General features: G+C 44.1%; 1 protein-coding gene across 2 annotated transcripts in view; it reads left to right on the forward strand.

Annotated features, from left to right (window-relative positions):
• hivep3a (HIVEP zinc finger 3a) overlaps nt 1-20,594 on the forward strand; it is a 60,972-nt gene extending 40,378 nt beyond the window's left edge. For both annotated transcript variants that reach the window (XM_074686985.1, XM_074686986.1), the window contains exons 2-6: nt 535-4,732; nt 7,608-7,786; nt 12,749-12,894; nt 14,949-15,535; nt 19,334-20,594. In XM_074686985.1, the coding sequence (XP_074543086.1) occupies nt 893-4,732; nt 7,608-7,786; nt 12,749-12,894; nt 14,949-15,535; nt 19,334-19,876 (5,295 nt within the window). In that variant the 5' untranslated portion in view covers nt 535-892 and the 3' untranslated portion in view covers nt 19,877-20,594. The remainder of the gene's footprint in view (nt 1-534; nt 4,733-7,607; nt 7,787-12,748; nt 12,895-14,948; nt 15,536-19,333) is intronic.
• Nucleotides 20,595-21,295: the final 701 nt, after the last annotated feature.

The raw sequence follows: 21,295 nt of genomic DNA on the forward strand, positions 1-21,295 counted from the left end.
AATCTCCAGCTCCTCTCAGAGATTTATTTCTCCTTCTTGCAGCAGAAAGATCTTCATCATTTAATGAGAGTGGGTGGGATATGTGCTGCTGTCCAACACTGAGACACTGTGGCTCAGAGATTTGTAATAAGTAATGCATGGATGATTAAAAGTGTTTGTGGAGCACAGCAAATTCATGTTATGCTGTTACTGGAGTGTTCCAGTCTCAGTCATTGGACTGATTCCCTTTTCTCTTTCTCATTCTCTTTTTTTGTCTCACTCCCTCTCTTTCTCTCTTGGAAAGTGAACAGAATCATCGTTTGCACCGGCTGCATGCTGATATATTTTTATACAGAAATATTACATAAACCATTCTTCTTTAAAGCGTTCAGCAGCCAGGGGGAAGCAAAGCTGAATGTTATGACACATACAGGGATTATGTAACTCGTGAAGCATAAATATCCATACTAAGCAAGCAGAGGGTCAGGAGGTTAGCTTTGTTGAAAAGTTGAAATGTATGGACTCCTCTATATAATGACTTGTTTGTCTTCACAGATCTTTATTTTTGGAAGACTGAAGAATCGTGCATCCAGCAGAGCAGCAGAGTGTGTGGCAGCAGGGCCGGCTGAGCGCTTCATGATGGGAAACTTAAGATCAGCAAGGCAGAGGAGGACTTCCTGCACAGTGAATGACGTCTTACAGCTGCCCTGCTTCGACATTTGATGGCACCACTCTGCTGTCAGGTGATATAGTTAGAGACAACAAAGGAGGACTTTAAGTCATGACCGTCAGCTGAAGTGGATACAACTCGAAAGCATTCACTCACATTAAACTCATTATCCAGTTCATGATTTGGCGTGAACTCTGTAGCCTTGAATAGGCGGACACATCACACTCGTCTACCAGAGGCTGTATGGAGGCCTTGCATAGTTGCCTGACGACTGGGGAGCAGTCCGGTGGTCAAGAGCATCATCAGTCAGATTCTCCTCCCCAAGGATCCCGGTCTAAATCTCCCTCCAAGCCCAGTGAGCAGCAGCAAACTGGCTCCCCAAAGCCCCATGGCACGCCACAGCAAACCAAACAGTCCAGAAGACAGCATCATGAACGTAAACGTCTCCGACACCAGCGGCAGAGCATCGACTCAGATTCGGCGCCAGAGCCTAAACATGAGGCAACAAAAGCCAACACGGTATCGAGTTCATCCTCAGGGGCCCCAGCATCCTCGGCAGGTGGACCATCCCAGTCCAAACCAGAAAACCAAGAAGGTACCCCCAAACAGAAACGTGAGCGCAAGCCTCAGAGACCAGGAAAGTATGTTTGCACCTACTGTGGTCGTGCATGTGCAAAGCCCAGTGTCCTGCAGAAACACATCCGCTCCCACACAGGGGAGCGACCCTACCCTTGTGCCCCATGTGGCTTCTCTTTCAAGACAAAGAGTAACCTTTACAAACATCGCAAATCACACACACACAGGGTCAAAGCTGGTCTGGCACTCGGAGAGTCTGGGAGGTCTCTAGAAGAGCAGGTGACTGAGTCTGAAGATGAAACCAAACAGCCATCATCAGCATCCTCTCTGTCAGAAAGACAAGGCAGTGTAGCCTCAATCAAAAGTCATGAAACAGACAGAGCCAAAGATTGCACTGGAGGAAGCGATGACTCCTACGCAGTTAAGAAAAGACTAGCTCTGCGTCTAAGTAGAGGGAAGCATGGCCCTCATGACTCATCCTTTGAAAAGACTTCACCGCTTATTTTAGGGAGTAAAGGTAGTACAGAATCAGGATATTTCTCTCGCTCTGAAAGTACAGAGCAGTCCCAGGACAGCCCCCCGAACACAAGTGCCAAAAGCTACGCAGAGATCATTCTAGGCAAGTATGGACGTCTTGGTCACCTGCAGAGGATGGCTCGGCACCATAACCAGCAGCCCTCTGGTCAAGAGGACAAAAACATCCCTTTCACGGTCCCCAAGAAGCAGGTCATCGACCACATCACCAAACTCATCACTATCAATGAAGCGGTGGTGGACACAAGTAAAATTGACAGCGTGAAACCGAGGAGATTCTCCCTCTCAAGAAAGAACAGCTCAGAGTCTCAGAAGAGTTTGTCGATGAAGGAAACTCTCATCCACAGCCCTAAACCTGGGGATCTGGGCTACAAAAACAGTGGCTCCATCACGATGGGAGTTCCATGTGAAAAGTTTCACCATCCATCCGTCAGCGTGGAGCATCCAGCTGGACAAACATCCAACACCTCTCTGATAAGAAGTCACTCAATGCCCTCAGCAGCAAGTACTCTGGACGCCTCCAGTGGTGGCTCAAGTAAATTCTGCCCTAGTCAGTCTTTTGATGAAAGACCCCACGCATCCCGTCGGTATGGGATGCTGAGACGGCAGCCCGCAATTGAGATCCCACTTGGTGCTGAGTTCACAAAAGAGGACCATGAGACCTCTCATTCATTCTACCCTGATAGTCTCACCACCGTGCCGGATCTCAAGCAGCCACAGCCGTATGAGTGTGAGGCCTGTGGCGTTGGGTGCAAAGATTGGGAAGGGTACAAGAGACACAAGCAAAGTCTTTGTTTAGTTCATCATCCTAGAAATGAGGTAGTTATCAGTCAGATGGAGTGTTCGCAGTTAAGTAACCATACGTTCAGAGCAGGAGCTTCAGCGCTACGCAAGAGAAGGAAAGAGCCGAGCTTTGAATTCGATGACCCCTCTTCCCCGTCTTTACCTTCTCCTGCCGTCTTGTCAGGTCAGTGCAAAGATGAAGGTGCTGTTACCTATGAGGGCTCCAGGAGGCCTACACTGCAGACCTGCTCTGTAATCCAGCACACAAGTTCATTTGAGAAACAGGAATCAGTGTGTAGTGAGAATCAGGGCAACGAGGCGGCAAAGAACTCTCCAGTGACTGAAGAGTACCAACTTGTTCCTCAGGGACAACCCCAGCAATACACTTCAAAACCAACAACCCGAAAGCTGGTCCGACAACACAGTGTGCAGGTCCCAGAGATACTGGTCACTGAGGACCCCAACATGAACACAGGGACGGACACCGACACAGCCTCCCAGACAAAACAATCAGAGAAACCAGATGAATTCCAGTGGCCTCAGAGAAGCCCCTCACTGGCTCAGCTTCCCATCGAGAAGCTTCCTCCAAAGAAGAAGCGCTTACGTCTCGCTGAGGCTGCTCAGTCCTCTGGGGAGTCCAGTTTTGACTCCATATCCATGCCCCACAGCCCCAGTCAGGACAGCAGTGCATCCTACGCATCCAGTCGTTCCACGTCTTTTGAGGAGTCAAGTAGACCAGATGTAGAGACTGCAACATCCACTCCGCTGAGGAGGTCCAGAGCTCCCCACATGTTGACAGTTCCTGGAGTGCATCAGCACCGAGAAATGAGGCGCTCAGCATCAGAACAGGCACCTCATGACCCACAACCAAGTGTCTTAATGGCAGAGACCCGCAGCAAATCCTTCGACTACAGTTGTCTGTCCCCGGAGCGCTCTGCAATTGGCTGGAGGGACAGGAGACGATGTCTCCTGATGAGACACACGACTGTCCAAGAACCAGACGAAGAGGAGGAAGAGAAGAGCACCAAAACAAGCCCTGAACATGTCAGCCAGAGAGCATGCTCCCAAAGAAGCCCAACTCCAGTGTTCTGCAGCAGGTCCCCGTCCTCTCCTTTGTCAGGTGACACAGCGGTGCATAATCAAGAGAAACTACAGAGCAAAGAGATGTTCTGCAAGTGGAAACTCAGTCAAAATATTCAGCTGACAGGCAGCACAGAACACTCTTTTACCCAGTGTTTGTCTGCAGATCCTGTGGAAGAAGAAGCCCTGAACGTCCACACAGGGGAGCCCCCTCCCACAGCCCCACAGCCCTATCCTACACACGGACCATCAGGGGCAGCCAGAGCTCATTACCTCCCCTTGTCCACAGGCCTGAAGCTAGAGATCCCTTTCCTTCATGATGATAATTTAGAGGTTCGAGTGAGTCACTCCCACGTCCAGCACTCTGCCCCTCACATCACCTCCAGTCCAGAAATAATAAGACCGGTCACATCTCCAGCAGTGGCAGTACGTCTCCAAACAGACACCCTCACATTAGCTTGTTCCATTTACACCACACTGTCCCAGTCGGCCTCCTCGAAGGAGAAGCTCGACTCAGTTTCACAGAGCATGAGTACCCCAGCAGCTGAATTCAGAGACAACAGGACTACAAGTCCTGACCTCCCACAGTGGTCTGACGATGGCCTGAGGATATCAGGCTCAGGAGGCAATAAGCGCATGCTCTCCCCTTCCAACAGCATAGAGATCCCTCCTGAGTCGCGGCAGCAGCAGAAACGAGTCAAAGAAGAGGAGGAGAGGGAGGTGGGGTTTGTTGACAAGGCGTTAGTGGACACCTGCAGTCAGGAGCTCAAAGAGGAAATTCAGTCCTGTCTACCCAGTGTTTGTCCTCCTATCACACATGTGGAACCCTCCTTCCCCAGTCTGCAGTCCAGCACCTGTAATAGCTGGTGTTATTTGAACTACGTTAAACCAAACCCGGCTGCTCTGGATGAACAGAAGCCCTCAGTGTATTCATCATGGTCCACCAGCAGCTATGACCCCAACCCACCCGGCCTCTCCAGCAAGACAGCTCTGTCTCTGCTGCACAGTAAACAGAGGCTCAGTCCCACCATCTACACCACCTCACCCATGTCAGTCAGGAGGATGGAGTCTGTGGAGCAGGAGGACAACAGGAGGCCGTGCTCCACTGAGGTAACTTACACAAAAGCATCAGCCACAGTTGTCCTGAAGCTTGTTAGATAGAAGTCTACTTCTTTATACCTATAAAAACCATCAAGGACACAGAAGTGTTTTAGATACAATGAAAAGGGGATTTTCTGCATGCAGACAATAAATGTGCAGCAGTGTGAATTGGATCTGACTAAAATGCAAAACACTGAGTCATTTGCACATTTTAAAAAACATGACTCAAAGAGGGGATTTGCTTGACCCTGTGTTCTGACATCCATCACATACAGTGAGTACAACCTTAAAAAGGAACCAGTTCAAATCAGGGATCTCAAGTTTCACATTGAGGCTGGTTTTGGCACTTTCTAATAGATCAGTGATTGTCATTTAAGTCCATCTTGTCCTCCACTCATTCATGTTAGAAACATTGAGCACATTTTGCTGCCTAATGCGATGGTAAAACACAGGCAAAAACAAACATAGGACAGTCTGTTAGCTTAGCATTAGCAACTGTGGCTTAGGACCCGGTCACATTGGCCCTCCAAAACGTACCGTGCCTAAGCACGATTGCCCCCCTGCAGCGCCGATCCCCAGCTGGAGAGTACGGCCGGCGGTCACACTACCCCAATATGAACCAGACTTTAGCGGGTATCAGACATGCACACAGCCCGCCTACGTCATCATGAAGCATTTGTTTACATGAAGCACGATCTCATCAGAGTCAGCACAATGAGACACAGAGAGCACTGCTTCAACTTTAGAGACTTTTGGACTTATATTAAGTCGTTTTCGCCCGACACAGTCCTCTAACACCCCCGCTTTGTTTAAAATGATCGTCGAGAGATGCGCTCACGGTGATTATACGTAATGGATCGCACGCGCTGTCCGCGTGCTTGTGCTCGTGCACAAAGTAAACCGTGCCAAAGCCCACCTCTTCAAAGCGTGCCGAAGCACGGAAGGGAATCATGCTTGAGCACGGCACAGTTGCGGTCACACTGGCCATTCCAAACGTGCTTTACGGCTGAAGCGTGCTTGGGCACGGCACGATTGGCCAGTGTGACCGCGTCCTTAAAGAGGCTGTGAGGAGTTTCTAAGTGATCTTGAAAGAGTCTCCCTTCTAGATATATACCTGACTGTAATCCACACTTTAAAATAAGATTATAAGCGCCAATACTACAGGTTACAGGTTATTTTAAATTTCTACTTCGTAGCTTGCTGATTAGGTTTAATAGGACTGGATTGATTTACGGCACGTCTAGGTTTCTATGACAACACCACACCAGCTGATTTTTCTCTGCTGAAAAAAGATTTCTGTGATTAATTTTGTAGTAATGGTGGACACTGGAGCCTAACTGTCAGACAAAAAAAGGACAGGAGAGCAGAATAAAAATTAACAGGAGAGAGATAGAGCACGAGCTAAAGGCTAACACAGGAGCTAATCTGTTTGTGCTAATGTTGACTCCAACCCACAGTCAGCAGTTATTCTGCAGTGGTCTGTTCAAACTTGAGAGTCTATCAATAAAATGAAGAGTGAGGTTACGTTAGCTCTGATTGGTAGATGACTGGCAGGACAGATCCAGGATTCACTGACGTTACACATTACAGACATGTCTTAGAGCACCAGACTGCCAGCTGGGCTAAATATTAACAGCTACTAAACTGCATACAAACTGACAGTGTTTACTTCTTGTCATGTTAGCCTACAGTGATTTTGGAGCCCCAGGCTGCCGATAGCGCTTCATAAAGCCCGCTACTACAATGATTGCTTGATGAGGTTTCAATATGACCAAAACATCCTAAAACACCATTCAGTGTAGTTCACAAACAGAGGGAAGGCTGCTCCACTGTTTCTGGGCTGTGAAAGAATGGGTAACAAGCACCGGTTTGCCTAGCAGTTAGGCCGTGCACACCATTAGGTTCACCTCAAGCTCTCAGCCCAGGTCCAAATCCAATCTGCAACCTGTTTCCTACTCCATCTAGTGCCCATCCTTTGTGAATGGGGACAAAAAGAAGAAAAGAAAAGGTTTCAACCAACACCACTTAACATGAATGAGCAGGTAGTCAGCCTTGTGTTAACATCTGGGAAATTTTGTACCCTTTTTTTTTGCTCTGAACACACCATGAGAGAGGATGGATGACATGTAGCTAGGTTTTAAGGAACCATCAAAATAATTGGTGTCCAAGCATTTGTTTTTATGTAGAACCAACATGAAAGTTCAGTTTGGGTTCTACCCGACATGTTTTTAAGAAAGCTTCTTCTCCTGATGTGTACTGATTATTAAGTGTAGTTTGGACCAATAAAACTAGATTTCCTTTTTTTCTGATCATGTGGTTACTATGTGGTTTCTGTCATAGTAAAAATAGAAAATATTTTCCAACTTTTTCAGGACTAAATGTGTCATTAATCTTTATAATAAAATCCAAAGCACTGTAAAAACTGCATCTAAGCAATTTTTAAGTCTTTTTCAAAATAAAAATCGTCTTATTAGTCCTAATATGAGCTGTATTCACCTGGAAAACCCAGAAAAAAAATCTTATTTAAAGATAATCAAAGACAAAAAATAAAGCCTAAATTGCTTGGGTAAATGACATACTCTTGCATTTGGGCAGAAGACAAACTTAAATTTAATTTTTTCTCAGTTGCAGATTTTTTCTTTCATATCTCGAAATAGAACCCTTTTTCAGGACTTGTCAGATAAGTGTGGCTCATATTAAGTCTAATAAGACCATTTTTCTAGAAATAAGACATAAAGACTTGCTTAGCTGTGATCGTTTTAGGTGAAAGTCATGTACATTAACAACTGCCATCAAAACTTTCAATGAGAAATTCCCAATTTTTGTCTCCCTGGGCATGCTGGAGCAGGGTTGGTGAATTTGCCCATGTCTCTTTCGAGTGTAGGTTGACAACAGCCCGTCGTGCTGCAGAAACCAAGATGGGTCCAGGGAGGGACAGCGGTCTGCAGGTGACGTCAGCTCAAACAGAAGAGAAGAAAAGGATGAGGAAAGGACGAAGAAGGAGGGGGAGGAGAACATACTATCATGCTCCAGAGATGAAACACCTCCTGACGCTGAGGGAAGGTGAGTACAAACTTTCAGCACCGTGAGATGAAGGAAGGAACAAAAATAACCGTGTTTCCATCAGGGTAGGAACTGACTTACATAATTACTGACTATGTTTATGTCTTGCGTCACACATTGTGGTACAGTGTGGAAACTGTTGTCTATCTACCTTGTTGGAGGGGCCAAGGGTTGGCTGCCTACACCAACAGAGCCCGTCTGTTTAGGAGCCGGAGCCAGGAAAGTACCTCGCTTCCTTTTGCTCCTGCAGAGATTCATTTACACCAACCGCCACGGCCATTCAAACGGAGCCGCAGCGTGTTTCATTCTCTGACACGGACAGCATCAGAACGGAAACACATTAAAGAAAACACTGCTGTCTAATATAACCTGGAAGAACATGTAAAGATTATTTAAAAGGTGGTTAAGAATAAGTGGTTAATTTGAAAGAAGTAAACTATAAACTATAAACCAAGTTTTTCCAAGGACTTAAAGGATAATTTCACTTTTCTTTTAATCCATCTTTAAACCACCCTCAGGCACTCATGTAAACATCCAAACAAACCGTGCTTGATGTCGTCTTTCCTCCTGCTTAGGCTGTGAAAAGATCCACTGATGAAGGACAAAATCCGCTCCCCACTTTGTGCCAAATTATATTTCAAAGTTTATCTAATGCTTATGTAAGGCTCTAACAGTCTGTGCTGGACAAACTCAGTGGAAATCCTCCAAAGTTACTGTGTTTTGGTTCTAAATTCCCTTTTTATCCATTCATTGCAGCTCGATCTGTGGAAACACTGAGGTTTAAACACAAAGAGAAACAGAAAGTGCCATTGTGTGTTTTGTGTGTGCACAATGTGACGTCTGGCTTGTTTGTTTGAATGACTGTGATGTGAATTATGTAAAATAGGATGATAATGAGAGACCAAGAATGGATTATAAGAGATGGAAATGTAGAGCCAGCAGGTTGTTATGGTGTATCTGAACCCTGGCAGAGGTCACCCCCACCCTGAAGGTGTTTCTCTGGGGCTGTCTCTTTATGCACACATGATCACACTAACATGCTAAGGAGCTTGGTCTGCATGTTCATGTGTGTGTCCCATTTCTTCAGCATTCACAAGAGCAGTGCACTTTATCTGAACTTTCAGTAGATTACAGCTGAGTAGTCTTTGAGTATAAATCCCACAATGCATCACGTTGGAGAAGTGAATTGCCACCAGTGTTGGGGAAGTAACTTTTAGAAGGTAGTGTTTGCTCGTTACACATTCCTTTTTGAAAAAGTAGTCCCTTACTTTACTTAAGCCGCGTTTCCACCAAGCAGTCCGGGTCAGTTCGTCTTGGTACGGTGCGCTTTTAGCGGCGTTTCCACTGACTCATCCCGGGACGGATCCCTAAAAACCGAGACGAGCCGGCCTACTTTTTTGGGACCCTTTCGTATGGGTGCCAGACTGAACCGATCTGCTCTCGGGAGCAGACGGTTGACTGGTCAAAAGAATCGTCACTTACCCCGACAGCGGCTGTATCACTCCTGGCGGCACACAGACTTCTCTGAAACGAAGCTTGATTGCACTTTGTAACAGAGAGTTACATGAAAATCACAGAGAGGACGAAATGCTGCATGTCTTCCATCTGTGCTCTTTGTTTACTGTGTCGCGTTTTCTTCTTTGTTGGATGTAATAGCGGGGTAAGCTGCTACGGCGTCGCGCTATTGTTCACCAGCTGTGGCTTCCGGCATCAGGCTTACACGCCACCCACCACGAGAGGGCACAGTTTGCTGTGGAAACGCAAACGGGGTGAGACTTAACTGTCCCAAACCGTCCCAAACCGTACTGAATTGACCCGTATTGCTTGGTGGAAACGCAGCTTTAGTTACCCTCTATGGAAAGAAACCTTTTACGGTACTCGATACTTTTACGTTACTTGTATGGTGCTCAGCTTTGGGCGGAACCCCTTCTCATTTCCTAAATGTGTATAGGCCTACATAAAGTTCTACTATGGAGCACATAACAGGTAATTCTTTTTTGCTCTTTATTTTGAAAAATGCCACAGAGCACTTGACAAGAAAAACAATAATGCCTTACTGCTCTCTGCATTCTATTGGGAGTACCAGCCTCAGTGTGGAATAAGAGCACGTTCGCGCAGCTGAGGCAGTGTTGCTGTCGAATTGGGCCTTGGGAAAAGTAATGCTGTGTCCAACTGAAAAGGCACTACGTTTCGTTACCCTTTTTTCTGTACCTTTTTTTACCCAAAAATGTAGTTACGTTACTGTAACGCGTTACTTTGTAACTCATTAAACCCAATACTGATTGCCACTAAAGTCTAGTTTATACTTCTGTGTTGACACTGCAGTAATCCTCCAAAACTCATGAGGGCAGTGTGGTCTGCATGATCATCAGATCTCCTGTTTGCAGTCCTGCTTCATTTCCCACTTTGCTATTTAAAGTGTATGATGTTACATCAAAGCTAACTCATGTCTTTATCATAGTAAGTTTCACAATGAAGGATAGAGAAGACACTTCCCTGTGCTGCCAATAGCACTACATATAGCTGGCTACTACAACGTTTGCTTTATGTCACCTTTCAAACCGTAGCGCTACATAAATGTGCAGGTTAGCGCCCTGTTAGGCTGTTCTAAAGATCTTGAACATTGTGCTTATTCATTACTGTTTAAGACCAAATATGTGCACAGAACAGATATGCAAAATCCTTCAGAAAAGTATGACAGTAGCCACGTATACATGGACCCAAATATTCCACTTGCATTCAGTTTATTTGCTCAAACGGAAAGAATGTAACCTTTGCATACACCTCACTCCAAAAGAAAAGTGCCAATCAGAATGGACATTTAATCGGTTTCACAGGGGTGGAATATTCCTTTCCCCAAACCGATTGAGGTTTTCATGTATCCACTCAAACAGAAAGTTGTCAGGGTGTGTTTTTTCAGCACCTGCTAAGATATGACGTAAGACCCAACTAGAGACGCTCCTCAATTTAAAAAATGGCGGCGAGCCGTCAGCACTAGACTGCTGCGGAAAGTTTGTTTTTGATCCAAACTTTGAAAGAACTGACCATAATTTCAAAACTGGACGGACGACAAACTCACAATGCGGTGTATTGCAAAACCGTGATAAACAAACAGTCGTCCTCCAGCTTTAATAAATCTCGTGATGTTTACGTTTTTCTGCGCATGCCCAATTGGCTATTCTGTTTGATTGCAGCTGTGCATGTAGACCAGAGATTGGAATATTCCTTTCTATGTATACTGTTGTTTTTGGAAAAGTCATTCAGAAAGATTTTATTCGGAGAGACGAAATCACCTCATGCAACTGTGGCTAATGCTGATATATAAAAAAAATTAAGATTTAGGAGACACAACATTTTTTTTAATGAAAACTGGAAATTGTGTTTGTTAAAAAAGGAGTTTTTCATGAAGGTTCCTCCTCGGACATGTGACATCTTGCACCTGCCCAGCTTCCATGGTGCAGTTAGTTGATGGGAAAAATGAATGGCAGTCGAGCATGCAGCTAATTCTACTACCAAATGGGACGTTTTATAACACTATGCTAAGACTATGGTCCTGTTTGTGTAAGGACTGGATGTGCATACGAGCCCTGGTCACTTAATTCATGTTCCTTTTACACAAGATAACGCCAACTGTGTGGATGACCTCATCTGAACACTTAGCATATGTCTTTATCTTATTAGTCCTTTTCAGTAAAAATTGTCCTATTTTCCACTGAAAGTCAAGAAAAGTGTCTTATTTCAAGATATGAAAAGACTAAAATTAAATCAAGAAATTGAAATAAGAATCTCTTATGAGACTAAAGAGGCACATGTTTCTTAAGCAGCTGTTTGACTCAGAACAGGAGGAGGTGTTGCTGAATGAAAAAAGGGATTACAGCGGCACAATGACCTTCATGTTTTCATCAGACTGAAACTTGTTAGATATAAGTTTGTGTTGTTTATTTCTCAGATGAGTTGTCTGTTATGTTGATCCAGACAGGCTCGGTGCCTCTGATGCCCATCAGAAATAAACACTGCTGCGAGGAGACGCAGGAGAGTGCGGAGAGGTGCCATCTGTGTGTCTCTTTTTGGTTTGGGAGTGTGTCTGTGAACAAATCCCTGTTGTGACTCATGTTGACGCTCATCACAGTCTTCCTAAAGCAGTGAGTCATCCTCACGCCTGCTCGCGCTCTCCTCTCCGTCTGAACACTGTGTCTGAGGGACAAAAGGACAGAACTGATGCAGCAGCATCGTCGAACATTGCCTTCTGCCACGGAGACTTAAATCCAAAGTGTGAATAAAAGTTCATGTGAAGCTTTGGCTGCTTAAAGGGAAAAATGTGCCTCTTTCATTGACTTTAAAGTTTCTGGAGACCAGCGTTTTTGATACCTGCCCAGTTTATCCAGCCGTGAAGCCTGCAGTAAAAATAGCAGCAGATTAAAATCAGGATGATTGTTTGTCAGAGGAATGTGTTTCATTTTGTGTTTTTTTATGCGTATTTGAAGCAGCAGCTGGTCAGGGCCAGGGTTTCCCTCCCTCTCAGGTCTGTTTTCATTGGCGGGCCACAGCAAACCCCCAGACCTTGGCAGCCTCCCCCTTGTTTAGCCTGGGAGGTGGTGTGAGCTGGGATGGGGTTGTAAGGCAGTGGGGGGCTGGTCTGGTTTTGGCTTATGAAAGCTGCTCTGTGTGAGCTGAAGTGGGCGCCTCGCTGAGGGACCCTGGAGGGGTGGACCCCGGGTCCAGCTGCCACAGTGTGAGCTCCCTGTGTAGCAGAGGCCAAACAGATAGTGCACTCACACTGGATAAATACAAGCACTGAAAGCTGCTTACAGGTGCTACAGGGGCCTGCAGCCTGTCTGTCAGCTCCAGTTACGCTCTTATTGATCGCGAGCATCATCCTGAGAGAATCAGCATCAATAGACAAGTGACAGGGCACTACTCCGAGGAGGAAACTGAGACCTCTCACTCTCTTTACACCCACAGATCAAATGAGAAGCATGCCACCAGTCAAAGTGGAGGTGGAGGCAACAGCCAATGTGACGACTGTGCTCTGCAAAAATGCACCCATGGTGTCAGAGAGTCATCACCGTACATCTCCAAACAATCAAACGTTTCTGTCCAAACCAAAGGTAAGGTGGAAAATAAGGGTTTGCCTGTTTAAAATGTCAATTATAGATTGTGTTAGGCAAATCACTTTAAAAAACTATTGTCATCCAGTACTTTCCCAAAACAGTAACTGAACTAGTGACAGAATTACTCCTTTGTAAATATAATGAGCTACTAGGGAAAGAAATAACAGCCTTACATTTTTTGAAAAACCTTCAAATATGTAAAAGAATTTGTATTTTTGAGCGGTTTAGCTCAGGTCAGATATCAGCCCTTAGATCTCAGTGTCTTACAACGCACCACATTTTCTGTGCTGGTAACGGTAATGGACATTGTAACATACAGAATATCAATCAGTTGGATTACCAAACTTACCAAAATTTGGGGGTATTACCAAAAATACTCTTATCTTAAAATCTATTGTAAAATCTGTTTAAACTTTTTTTTTAAATCTTATTTTGTTTCATTGTATCTTATTCATGTTGATTTAGATCTGCTTTGGAGTTGAATTTTAATTGTTTTCTTTTACTTTGTTCTGTCTGTAAAGCTGTTTTAATAAACTTGCCTTGTCTTACCTGTTACTGGAAAAGAGTAAAGGCATTAGTCGCTCCGTCTTTTTAACGCCTTCATTCCCAAGACTGAAAACAGGTTTTTTTTCCATTTAACCAATCAAAAATCTGATATTTCTTGATAGATTTAAACATGTGAGGCTGTAAATTTGAACCTTTTTTCTTATTTTTTGTTTGACTTTCAGTATCAGATTGGCCTCATGCCTAAAGGGAATAAAGTCGTCAACATTACTCCATGTTTAGGAACAGCTGAGTCCACATCAATCAATTTTTTACTGAACAGATTACATATAACCTATCAAAAAAAGTATTTTTATAATCACCTTCTTTATGGAATGATGTTGCTCTAAAACAATAAGCAAACAACAGTACTTTGTTCTCACACAATCCCTTTCACTCAGGTCTGTTTAATTTTTTGTAAAGAGCACTCACTGACATATTTATTAACTGTGAAAGTAACATATGAATGCTTGGTTTGTATACTGTTTTTTTAGGTGGTTTCTGTAAAAATCAGTCACTAAGTGTGCTCAAACATACTTGCACCGACATTACAGACTGATAAAGTCAAACCTCAGTCATGCTAAAGCAGTGGTGCTCAACCCAGGTTCTTGGAAAAGCCTTGTGTGAGAAACCTGGCTGCAGGGACCAGTTAGCTTTTCTCAAGAGTCATAGAGCCCAAAATTTCTGCAGTAACTCTCACACAACCTACTAATTTAAAGCACTCTTGTCTAAAGCTAAAGCTCTGTACATTCTGCAGAAACTTAACAACTGTTTCAGCTGATGTCTTTAAATGAATCAATTTATCATAATGTAAAAATGTGAGATATCAAAAAACACGTCAGAGGACACAAGACTGGATGAAAGTTGTGAAATGGTGCAGAAAAAAATGTTTAGAGTGCAGAATCAGAAATGTTTTGGGCTAAAAATGTTGCAGGTCAAAATAGACTGAATATGAAAAACAATCTAGATAAAATCCAGATCTTGATTCTGCCATAAAAACATCCAGTCATATATTCCTCATATCGCCCCCTAATGGGGAACATTTTCCTTGGAAAATTGACCACCTCTCATCTGGTATCAGGGACACCTGAGCGACAGGTGAGCTTTGATTTGATCAGTCTGTGATGATGCAACAAGGATGTTTGAGCACATTCAGTGACTGATTTCTACATTCATATGTTACTTTTAGGGTTGATAAATATGTCAGTAAGAGCTGTTGATGAGTCAGGTGGATTTAAGGATCCCTCATGGTGTTCCCGGTTTGGATCAGCAGATCTTTGCTCTTTTCTTGAGTTCCTGATGGTTTGCCTTGACTTCCAAACAAAACCAGAAACCAGCCAAAGGCCCACAGCTTTCCTAGCCATGTAGTACCTAACAGCTGCTTCCAGAGACTTCTGGACTTCTGGTTAATAAAGATATGTGCAACAATCCCATTAAGAAAGTTTAGGCTCCACATGGAGTAAAAACTGAGCTGAAATGTTTTGAAAGGAATCTTTTGTGTCCCGTAGGAGTCTGTGAAGAACCTTCGGTCCAGCCAAACAAACACAATGATCCAAAGTCCTCTGATTCAAAGAAAAGTGGACGTGAAGAGGATCAATCTGCAGAGAACACAGACCAGGGATGTGAAGAGGACAGGAGCAGAGCGGCTGAGGACTCTCACACAGCTCCTCCTGGAAGAGAGAAACCTCAACCCGACAGCCTGCTGATGGAGCCCCGACAATCTGCACCTCCACCCCACAAAGACTCCACCCAGAGGAGCTCAGCCAGCGTCAGGAGGGCCCTGTTCGCTCGCAGACGCCTCGACGCTTCAGCATCCACGTCTTGCAGTCCTGTTCCTCAAACTCTGTCTCCACCTCGCAGCCCGTCACCCAGACCTCACCTGTCTCCTCTCCCCTCTTCAAGCTGTCATGCCTCCTCCTCCTCCACCTCCTCCTCCTCCTCTCTGAGACCTGTGTCTCCTCTCAGAGGTCTGTCTCCCGTAATAGCGCAGTCCCAAGGCTCTGAGTCCTCCAGGCCCCCTGGTTTACTGGCAAACACCTCTGCTCGATGTCACGCCTGTCTTCACCCGAGAGACCAGCCGTCTACAGCCAGACTGGTGAGTCACTTCAGCTTCTGCTGCAACAAAACAAGGTGACATAACGTCTTTCCGAGCATTTTCGATAGCGTCCTGCATCTTACATAACCGTAACTGTTGTTTTTATCTCACTCTCAATCTGTCAGGATGCTGTTTTTGTCGGGGATATAATAAATGCTGGTCGAGTTTGTGGTTTTTGTGCAAACTGCAGTATTCTCTCACCTGTGTCTCCATCCACCTCTGTTAGTTTAGCCCTCAGTTTTAAATAAATCAGCTTTATGCCCACAGAGCTAATCTTGTGCGGCTCAGTGAAATCCCAGTAAGTCAACACGTAGAACAAATATAGATAGGCTGGTGCATGGGGGTTATTTTAAAGTCGTGCATTTATTGGAAAAGGAGGCAACTCTCTTGTTTTGTATCACTCAAACCCAGCCTGCAGCTCAGGAACCTTAAAATAATGCAGCAGAGATCCCAAATAGACCCCACATGTTTTCTCTGGGCAGCCGCTGATAAAATGAGAAACAGGCTGATCGTTAAATACCAAAGATCTGAACCACATGTGGACACAAACGACGTGCTCAAATATCTGAGTTCACACTAATAAAATAAAAAAAACATGTCGGCTCCAAACGTGTGGTTATGTTACGGTGCAACCTCACCACTTCCTCCTCACACTGATATAGGTCTCATGGGAGTAGATGGTAAATCTCATCCGCTGCGCTCACTCAGATCTGTGCACATCTGTAAACTCTGGGTGTTTTTGGTCAGTGGAGCCAGATTTATACGCCTAAATATTTGATTTGTGTGTAAATGAGCTTTTGTAGACGTGCACCTGTGAAGAAATATTTATAAAAGTTTGTTTTTGTTTGTTTTTGCTAGTACACATTTTCTTTGAGCACATTATTTGAGTTATGTTAAGAAGTAATTGCATTTTTCACATCAGAAAAGTGTGTTTCAGACGCTTTTCTGCTTTGACATTTAGATAATCTGATTCAGAAAATAAGCTTTAAAAGCTTATCTCACTTCCAGTTTCTATATGCCTGCATTTCCAGGCAAGAGCCAAAGAAGCTAAAATGTCAAACACATTTTTCTCAAGGAAACTAAAGAAAAATTCACATAAATAAACAACGTTATTTTTTTCATGCCGAAATGTAAACAGACCAAACTTTGTGCTGGATGCTGAAATGTGACAACAAGCAGACTTTTTCCGGTTTGTACCGTAGTTGAAAAGCTATAATATTTAGCACTACTGACAGTCCAGTGCTCTAAGACATGTCTGTGGTGCGTAACATTAGTGAATCCTGGGGCCTGCACTACGATGCTGGATTAGCTCTTAGAGAGATAACTTCCTGGATAAGTTTCGGGTTTTCCGTACTACAAATGTGGATCTCTTTTTATCCAGACATGTTGCCCCGGTAACTGATGCTGAGCCCCAAACCTGGTCCATAGCAGGTTAAGTTCCAGGATAAGAGGGGGTGTGACAGACAGGTGGTCTGACCAATCGGTTCTCTCGGGTGGGAACAAAAGACCGCACAGTCACCAATTTGCTCAGCTGGAGTGAAGTCCTCCGGTGCAGGACCGCCCCCTGTCATTTTGGCCTAACATTTTTTCTTATGGGCTGTGAACAAACAATATCTTACTGATCATCATAACTGAGACAGTGTCAGGGAAAAGTAGAAATGTGTGCAAATAGAATCTTTCACACTGAGCACTTTGAAGGATGTTTTTATATTTATTTTCTATTTGCTCCCACGTCCTTTTTCCCCACTGCTATTGTATCTGCAATACAAACTGCCTATGATGAGCGTTTTCCTTGGGATTTGTAGGAGAGTGGACTCTTTCTAATTATAAGATCGGATATGATGCTGATCACACACACACTGACTGACAACATGAATGAATAAGGACCTGACTGCCCGTGTCGTCACATGATGAGATAGGTCTATTAATATCAGCATTTTGGAAATTTACGCATTCACAGAGTCGGCGATTTTTTGCCAGAAATCCCTCCAGCTTCTCGCGGCCGCAGCCGTGTTGCTCCTGGCCTGGATTATACTGTGGTACTCCTCATACTTTTGCAGTATTATTTGCTGCTCCTTCGCTGTAAAGTAGGCTGCTCTCTTCTCCATTGTGGGAAATGCTCCAGGGCCACTAACCACGCCCATTTTATGTGTGCGCGCACAGATCCCAGCCGGATTCACTTATCGAGTTGGTAACGAGCTTCGTAGTACAGCAGATCTGGATGACGGAGACCCGGTGAAGTTCAGCGAGTTGTCGCAGAGTTATCCTGGAGGACTTAATCAAGCTTCGTAGTACAGGCCCCTGGTTATGTCCTGCCAGTCATCTACCAATCAGAGCTAAAGTAACCTCACTCTTCATTTTATTGATAGACTCTCAAGTTTGAACAGACCACTGCAGAATAACTGCTGACTGTGGGTTGGAATCAACATTATCACAAACAGTTTAGCTCCTGTGTTAGCCTTTAGCTCGTGCTCTATCTCTCTCCTGTTTATCTTTCTTCTGCTCTTCTGTCCTTTTTCTGTCTGACAGTTAGGCTGTCCACCATCACTACAAAATTAGTCACAGAAATCATTTTTAACAGAGGAAACCACAGATCTCCCTTCTCACCACTAAACTTCATCAGCCAGCGTGGTGTTGTCATAGAGACCTAGACGAGCTGCAAATCACTCCAGTCCTGGTCATCTGATTCTGGAAGCTACGCAATAGCATTTTGAAATAACCTGTATTGGCGCTGATAACCTCATTTTAAAGTGTGGATTGGGATCAAGCATATATCTAGAGAGGAGACTTTTTCAAGATCACTATGAAACTCCTCACAGCCTCTTTAAGCTCCTAAGACCCAGTATTCATATATTTTTGACATTACATCTCTGCCTGTCAGACCTATGATACTTCATTTTTTATAACTTTGACCTTTGAGGGACAGTGTTCATGTCATCTTTTGGTGATATCACAACATTACACCCATTTCAGTGGGAAAAAAACAGTCATTTCATACAACAAATACAGAACAAATACAAAAACTTTCTGTACAAAGACCAAGTTTGGTTTATTTTACTTATTGGAGAAATGAAAAATACACACCTGACAGGAGCTTGGATTTCTGCAGGTCAGGAGGTTAAAATGTGTAAAAAATGTTGAAAAAAAAAGAAAGAAAGAAAAAAAAAACACAACAGACAGGCAGATGGAGTTGTATTTTGGCCTGTTTCAAAATGTCTGCTCTCTTGAAATCATCCACACACTTTTTTCTTTTAACCAAAATCATTGCTGTTAAAATGTCAAATAACTTGTAAATTATTACTCTTTTCTCTCTCTCTCTCTCTCTCTCTCTCTCTCTCTCTCTCTCTCTCTCTCTCTCTCTCTCTATATATATATATATATATATATATATATATATATATATATATATATATATATATATATATATATATATAGGGTAAAGAAATACACGACAGACTTTATGTCTCACATGAGGTCTCATAAAGGCCCTTACACAAGATCCCCCACACTAAAAAAAAGCAGAATGTAAAAAATTGAAAAATGTTTAAAGGCCCAGAGGGAGCAAAAGCCTTAGGTTCACCTCCCCAGAGTCTGGTCTTTCTGCTGTTTCCAGGGAACAAGGTTGAGTTTTTCGGCTTCATTAGATCCTCAGCATCAACATGTTAACGGTTGTTCCTGCACTGAAAAAATAAAAGTGCCTCTTGTTGCTTAAAATCTGTCTTTGTTTACCTGTGGACTCTTCATGTTGCTCGTGACCTACTTTCTGTTAAAGCTCCGTTCTGTCTCGTTTCGTTGTAGTCTGTGGACGAGGTTGGTCTGACCCACATCACCCCGCATCCCACACGGCCTCGGGGAGCCCACAACCTCTTGAGTCACCTCCCTCTGCACTCCCAGCAGCCGAGCAGGGCCCCGAGCCTCCTCATTCCCATCGGGGGGATCCACATGATTCAGCCCAGGTCCCCCCTCCCTCTGTACAGCCTGGTGAGCAGCCCCACGGCAGCCACAGCCTACCCTGGGGGGACAGGGACATCCTGGAGACTCAGTGACTCTCAAAAGGGGAGGCGTTCTCAGCTGCAGCGGCAGGATACTCTCAAAGAGACGTCGCACGGCCGTCTAGCCAGCTTGCTGGAGCCCGAGGCGCTGGAGGGAACATCCAGGAGCGGCCTGTCAGACGCTCTGCTACCCAGAAAGAGTCGAGGATGCTTCAGCGTCCAGCACAGTGCCAGGACAGAGACGAGGCATCTGAAGGCAGATGCAGACGCACATTTTACGGACAGGTGTGTTTATCCCAAAACCACCCAAGGCCAAAAAAAGGCTCCTTCCTCTCAGACACAGCTGTGATGGGAGGAGGAGGAGCCTGAAGGGAAAGTGCAAAAGATTTGACGTCTTAAAAACCAGAGTCTGGTTTAGAGACAGAAGAAAATAAGGCAAGAGCACTTCAGCACCGCTTCTGAATGACGCTGTTATGTAATTATATGAATAATATATATAGACACTATGTTAGATATGCAGTATGTTTTGTAAGTCTTTTTTTACCCTCTCGTTTGATGTCATCGGTGTTAATTTATTTATGTGCTATTATGCAAGTTCTGTACAATATGCAAGAGCAGCTGGAATGAAAATAGACAAAGTTTTAATCAGTTCCCCTCCCCTCCTCTCCGACAGCTCTAATATACTATTGCTGTGTAAATGTACTGTATGACCAAAATGGATATAGAAAGGTACTACAAATATTTATTCACCCGACCAGTATTTTGAAGTGCAATTTTCTGTCGAGATTGTGGTTTGAATCGTCACTTTTAAAGGCCGTGATGAATATGATTTGTCCTCTTTTTTTTTGTTTGTTGTTGTCGTCTTTGTTTGTGTTTAAAGAAGCAGGGTTACGATCGCCTCCTTTTCTAACGTCTTTAGGAAAAGAAGTTTCAGATCAAGACATTTGCAGTGCACTGACGAAAAATTTGATACCCAGAGGAAACCTGTTTCACGTACATGGTAGCTACGGTGCCGTTTTTTTCATATACAGATACATGTATTTTTGTGTTGGTGCTTTTATAAATGATACAATCACTCTGTCATTTTCATGTTTACCATTAAACTTCTCATTTTTACAGATTTATATTAAAACTGTCTTCCTGTGTCGTTTTTTTCCCACAGTTTTTGGTTCAAGTACAAGTTCAGTAAGGCAGAGCACATCCTAAAGGGGCTCCATGCAGAAAGGCTAGTGTTTTTACAGGATAAGTACTATGTTTCCCATGAGCACTTGCACCTACTGTTGTAACAAGGTGTGCATTTGTTGGGAGAGCAGATCTTCTTTTTAACACTACTTTTCTTAATTCAAGACAACTTTTCCCAGGGTGCAAAGCAACAGGGTAAGTATTTATTGGTAGTTATGTAGCACACTCATTTAGAACTCAGTTTAGTTTAGTGTCCAGAAAGTGAGCAGACTTTCTGTTTAGTGTTCCTCACAGCCCGGTGCTCTAAGACATGTCTGTAATGTGTAGCGTTAGTGAATCCTGGTTATGTCCAACCAGAGCTCATCTACCAACTCCAGCCTCACCAAGCAGAGCTAATGTAACCTCACTCTTCATTTTATTGAAAGACTCTCAAGTTTGAACAGACCACTGCAGAATAACTGCTGACTGTGGGTTGGAATCAACATTATCACTAACAGTTTAGCCCCTGTGTTACAGTGTGTACCCACCGAAAGCGTTGAGAGCGAATGTATTCGTGCGTCAAGTGAAATCGCGCTGTGCTAGACGC

This window comes from Halichoeres trimaculatus, unplaced genomic scaffold, assembly GCF_033239565.1.
Source record: "Halichoeres trimaculatus isolate MK-OKI-2021-1 unplaced genomic scaffold, fHalTri1.1 fHalTri1_scaffold_14, whole genome shotgun sequence".
Taxonomy (NCBI): domain Eukaryota; kingdom Metazoa; phylum Chordata; class Actinopteri; order Labriformes; family Labridae; genus Halichoeres; species Halichoeres trimaculatus.